The sequence below is a fragment of the Vollenhovia emeryi genome, unplaced genomic scaffold, assembly GCF_000949405.1.
Source record: "Vollenhovia emeryi isolate VEMERY1.0 unplaced genomic scaffold, V.emery_V1.0 DF941075.1, whole genome shotgun sequence".
NCBI lineage: Eukaryota > Metazoa > Arthropoda > Insecta > Hymenoptera > Formicidae > Vollenhovia > Vollenhovia emeryi.
Genome location: NW_011965291.1, coordinates 1 through 6189, shown reverse-complemented (window position 1 = coordinate 6189; position 6189 = coordinate 1). Strand labels below are relative to the sequence as shown.

Here is a 6189-nt window from a genome sequence, read left to right as displayed (position 1 = left end):
TTAAATGGTCCTTCGAGCCGGATTCTTCGGAAGATTAATCGAGGAGGTGAGTGAGCGGAGCGCGAATGCTGGTGGACTCCAGGGACTGTGCCAGCAACGCGGACGACAGGATCGAGTCTCAACCAGCCAACTATTGCCGGAAGCAGCAGTGCCGTATCATACGCGGCCAGACCCTGAACGATCTATTCGTCGCTCGTGAGGCCAGTTGATCGCGAGTACGTCGAAAGGGACTCCGAGCAAGATTCCAAGGTCGAGCAGTCCATTTGCGCCTTCAGCGCCCATCGAAGTTAACGTGCTCCTTAGCACGTGGTCGACGTGTGCCCGCATAATCTGCGGCGTCGCACTCAACGGCCTTTTACCGCGTTTCTTAACGCTACCTCAATTTCCAGGGCTCCAGAGCCCGTCTCTGCTCGCGCTCTGTGTAATCCACGGACCGGCGAGTTCACGTATTACGTACTCGCTACGAATTACGCACCTCTTGAGTGCGGGTTCCTTTCGTAGCTGAGAGCTACTGATACGTTGCGACCAGGTTGTCGCAAATCTGCATAAGACAATTAACGTGCTTTAATTAAAATTAGCATCGTTTGGAACTTGAGATCATGGCAGATGACCTCCAAGCCTTACTCGTCGAGCAATCCGCCACGATTGCTGCCATTAAACGAGTAATACCGAATTTCAAGAAGATTGGCAAGGCGAACATCACCATCTATAAGGCGAAAAAACGTGTGAATGATCTGGAGACCCTTTGGGAGAGGTGTCAGCGACTGAACGTGCGGCTCCTTCAGGCGGCCTCAGCCGAAGACCAACTCGTCGTCGAATACTTTGCCGATGAAGAATTCTTAGCTGCCGAGGATGCTTACCATGAAGCCGCTGATCATCTTGCCGATTGCGTGGGAAAATTCTCCCAAGACCGGTCCGACGTCGCGGCCTCTTCGGTAAGCGACTCGTCCTTACGAGATACCAGTGCGTCTTCGTTGCAGCTACCTCGCATCTCTTTACCGAAATTCTCCGGTAAGTTCACCGAGTGGGAGAATTTTCGCGGAATCTTCGAATCGCTCGTCGCGTCGAAAGAATCGTTGTCAAATACACAGAAATTACATTACTTAAAGGCCTGCGTCACGGGCGATGCCGCGGTGTTAATAAACCACATCCAGATAGCAGACACGAATTACGACGCTGCGTGGAAACTGTTAGTCGAAGAGTATGATGATCAACGCGCTATAATTCACGCTCATATTCAGGCTTTCGCCGAGTTGCCTATCATGAAAACCGAATCTGCGGGCGAGTTAAAGAATTTACGCGATACCGTTGCCGCGTCTCTATCGGCTCTAACCAATTTAGAAAGACCCGTTGAAAAGTGGGATGATTTATTGGTGTACATTATTTCTCAAAAGTTCAGTCCACGCACGCGTAACGAGTGGAATCTGCAACGCGGAAAATCCAACGAGTTTCCGACTTATGAAGAGATTCGAGAATTTATGACCATGCGTATTCGAGGTCTCACCGATCATGCTAAAGTAAATCCGGATGCGTCTGTTAATAAAATTAAAACGTCCAATCGCGCCTCCATAAATAATGTGACCGCCGATAAATGCCTTCATTGCTCCGGCAATCACCGTCTCGTGCAATGCGACGACTTCAAGCGAAAATCGGTCGAAGAGCGAACTCAGATCTGCAAACTAAAAAGGTGCTGTTTCAATTGTTTGAAGATCGGTCATTTTCCGACCAATTGTTCAAACACTAAACGATGCACTTTATGCCGACGAGCGCATCACACTCTTTTACATCGCGATTCTAACGCTACAGTCCCGAATACAGGCGAAAATTCTACCGCCGAAAAGAAAATGACGATTTCAGCCCCATCGAGCAGCTTAGCTGCTCCGGAGAGCAAACCTGCCGTCGCGTCGGTGCAAACCGTTAGTGCTCCGATTAAAAACCCTCCGACCGTCTTACTCGCGACCGCGTGGGTAATCCTCCGTACCAATGAGGGTCGCAGTTTCAAGGTGCGCGCTTTATTAGATCAAGGTTCCGCAGTTAGTTTTGTATCCGAAACACTATGTCAAACGATGCGTACCAAACGCTACCGAGCGAACCTCCGCGTACATTGCTTCGGCGAACGATACAGTGGCGTAGCGAAATCTCGAGTATCTCTCATTCTCTCGTCTTGCAACGGGCAAGGCCCATCCTTCCCCCTAAATGCCTTCATTTATCAAAAAATCACCTCTTACGCCGTGTCAAGGAATAAGTCAATCGATTCTTGGCCGCACTTAAGTAACCTATCCCTCGCGGATGCTGACCCTTTCAGCAATCATCCGATTCATCTGCTTATCGGGGCAGACTTATACGGATCTCTGTTATTGCACCAAATCAAGCAGGGCCCGATCGGGACGCCGACGGCTCAACTCACCTCCTTAGGGTGGATTTTATCCGGGCCTACTGACGCTTCGGAATTAAGCGACGGGTCCGTCCAATCGATGAACTGCGTTTCGGAACCCTCGATCGAATTTCTTCTCCAGAGATTCTGGGAAATCGAGGAAGTCTCTTCTGTCCCTCAGATGTCAGATGAAGACAAACGATGCGAACAACATTTTGTTGAAACACATCAACGCGGCCCGGACGGTCGCTATATTGTACGGCTGCCCTTTAAAACCGATCCTCCGCTCAGGATCGGGGCCTCTCGCGAAACCACCGCGCTGTTATATTCTAAGTTAGAAAGCCGCTTACAAAAAAATAAGGATCTTGCCAAGCAATATCACGAATTTTTAAACGACTATGTGACGAAAGGTCATATGGAACTCGTTTCCGACTCCAATCCGACGCGGTTTCCTCCCATATATATACCGCATCATCCTGTTTTACGCGAGTCCAGCAGCACGACTAAGCTTCGCGTAGTATTTAACGCGTCGTGCAAAACCTCTAATGGAACTACGCTAAATGATCATCTAATGACCGGGCCTAAATTACAGCGTGAGTTGTCTACGATCCTCCTTCGTTGGAGACAATTTCGTTACGTATATACCGCGGATATCGAAAAAATGTTTCGTCAAATTCGCGTTCATCCGGATGACGTTGATTTCACTCGAATTCTCTGGCGATCAAGAGACGATTGTCCAATTCAATCTTATCGGCTTTTAACCGTCACGTACGGTACTGCTCCGGCTCCGTATCTCGCGATGCGAGTCGTCAATCAATTGGCTCTTGACGACGGCTCCTCGTTTCCACTCGCGCGAGAGATTATACAAAATTCCCTCTATGTTGACGACGTACTATTCGGCGCCGACAACATCCAGTTGCTCCGCGAAAGTCGGGATCAGCTTACGAAGCTAATGACGCGAGGCGGATTTCATTTAAGGAAATGGGCCGCGAATTTAAAGGAATTATTGGAGGATATACCTCCTGGAGAACACGAACTCGCGATTGAGCACCCGTTTGATAAAGACAACACGCTCAAGGTACTTGGTCTCGCGTGGATTCCCAATGAAGATGCCTTTCGATTCCATATCGAACCACCGTCGCTCGGAGTAAATACAAAACGCTCCGTTCTGTCGTTCATCGCGCGTTTTTTCGATCCGCTAGGATGGGCGTCTCCGGTAACAATTACCGCGAAGATCTTAATACAGGAACTTTGGATTCAAAAGTACGATTGGGATTCTCCTATCGCGGACGCATTACTTCCGTCGTGGAAAAGGTATTATACGGAACTTACGGAGTTAAAGGAAATTCGCATACGTCGATGGACCGGTATGCTTCCGGAGCACATGGGCGTCGAATTACACGGATTCGCAGACGCTTCGAACCGCGCTTACGCTGCGGTCGTCTATTTAAAAATCCTACGGTCGCCTGGTGAAGTTTCGATTACTTTGTTAACGGCTAAATCAAAAGTAGCTCCAATTAAAACGATTAGTGTTCCGCGACTAGAATTAAACGCGATTGTCTTACTAACACGCTTGCTGGAATCAGTGCAGAATTCATTAGACCTAAAACATATCCCGACGTACGGATGGTCGGATTCTTCCGTCGCTCTCGCTTGGCTCCAAGGACATCCTTCGAGATGGAACTCGTATGTCGCGAATCGCGTATCGGAAGTACAAACGCGTCTTCCGTCCATTAAATGGAATCATGTTCCGTCTAAAGACAACCCAGCGGATTGCGCGTCTCGAGGCTTATCGCCCGCGGAATTCCGAGAGTTTGAACTTTGGTGGTCTGGTCCCGCCTGGTTACACGCACACTCTCCCGCATGGCCGAACCGAAATAAATTCCAAGCTCAGCTCGATACTAATCAAGTTTTCATTGAGTCCGAATCTCGCAAAATTAACGTGTGTCTCATACAAAAGATACAAGAATGGGAATTGCCGAACGACGTTTCCACATTCACTAAATTAGTTAGAGTCACCGCGTACGTAAAGCGTTTTGTCTTCAACTCCCGATGTCGCGTTTCCGGACTAGACAAATGCACCGGAAGACTATCTGCGTCCGAAATCAAGGGTGCGTCCGTGTTTTGGCTGCGTTACGCGCAACACATCAGCTTTTCGTCCGAATTCCACGCTCTAAGCAACTCCAGGTCGATCGCCAAATCTAGCGCGTTACGATCTCTTCACCCCGTTCTCGGGGAGGATAAATTAATCCGCCTTGGCGGGCGGATCGAAAACTCATCGTTAACTTATAACGAGCGTCATCCGGTTGTATTACCGAAACACCGAATTTCGGATCTATTAATTGCGCGCGCGCATAAAGATTCTCTTCACGGCGGCACACAACTGACCCTCCGAATCCTGCGTCAAAACTACTGGATTCTTTCGGCCCGTACTAGCGTCAAATCGCATATACACAATTGTGTAAGATGCGTCCGTGAACGCGCGCTCACGACGCAGCAACTGATGGGGAACCTTCCCAAACCTCGCGTCTCCCCATCGGCCCCGTTCTCGCACACGGGCGTCGATTACGCCGGACCTATGAATATAATCCCGACGGTCGGTCGAGGACAACGCACTCGGAAATATTACGTTGTCGTGTTCATCTGTCTTGCGACTAAAGCGATTCATTTAGAGTATGTGGACGACTACGCTACCGCCGGGTTTCTCGCCGCGTTTAAACGATTCGTAAGTCGTCGCGGTCTACCGTCCGATATCTATAGCGACAACGGAACTAATTTCCAAGGTGCTGATCGCGAGTTAGCTATCGCGTTTCAGCGATTGGTCGCTGACCCTCAGCTCCAAGACTCCATTGCTACCGACAATATCACTTGGCATTTTATCCCTCCCGCTGCTCCACATTTTGGTGGACTTTGGGAAGCCGGCGTAAAAGGATTAAAGTATCACCTTAAAAGAAGTATCGGATCTCGCACGTTATCGCAACTCGAATTCGCTACGTTACTGTGTCAAATTGAGGCATGTTTAAATTCCCGACCTATCTCCGCGTTACATGACGATCCGACTGATTTTTCCGTCTTAACCCCGGGTCACTTTTTGATCGGTCGTCCGTTGGTCTGTCCCCCTGAGGAATCGACTTTAGACATCGACTCAAACCGATTGTCGCGATGGCAACAAGTACGCGCTATACTCGAGAGGATCTGGCGAACGTGGTCATCTGATTATTTGCATACGCTGCAACAAAGGCAGAAATGGCGGGAGAATCAACCTGAATTAAAGGTCGATGAGTTGGTCCTCTTAAAAAATAATTCCCTGCCACCGTCTAAGTGGGAACTCGCTCGAATAATCGAGGTCCATCCTGGAGCAGATCATCACGTTCGCGTCGTCTCGTTACGCACCGAGAAAACGAAACTAAAACGACCAATCACGCAGATCTGCCGACTACCTATCCACCGTGACGCCGGCTCTTAAAATGCGATCTATAACTACGGCTCTAAGTCGATCGCCGTAATGTACATATGTTAGATTTCCGCTCCTAGTTGTAAGCTGTACACATTTAGCTGTAAGTTGAAAGCCGTAATGTACATAAGTCATATTCCTTCCCCTAGTAGTAAGTTGTACAGATATTATATGTATAAGCATTATTGTAAGGTTCATGTTAATGGATAACTGTAATTCAACATCATCATCCTTGTTACATTGAATATTGTATTCCTCGGACCGTCAGACCGCGTATGTGATTGAACTATCGTCAGCCGCATAGAATGATGTCGCCAAAGATCATTGTTTCGTCTCCTGTCAGGATACGAGGCGAGCGGGA

At 48.7% G+C, this 6189-nt stretch overlaps 1 protein-coding gene across 1 annotated transcript; it reads left to right on the top strand.

The window, feature by feature from the left end:
- The first annotated feature begins 599 nt into the window (after positions 1-599).
- Positions 600-5840, top strand: LOC105571177. The gene has a single exon (XM_012028650.1). It carries the CDS (start codon positions 600-602, stop codon positions 5838-5840), a length of 5241 nt encoding a protein of 1746 aa, XP_011884040.1.
- The last annotated feature ends 349 nt before the right edge of the window (positions 5841-6189 follow it).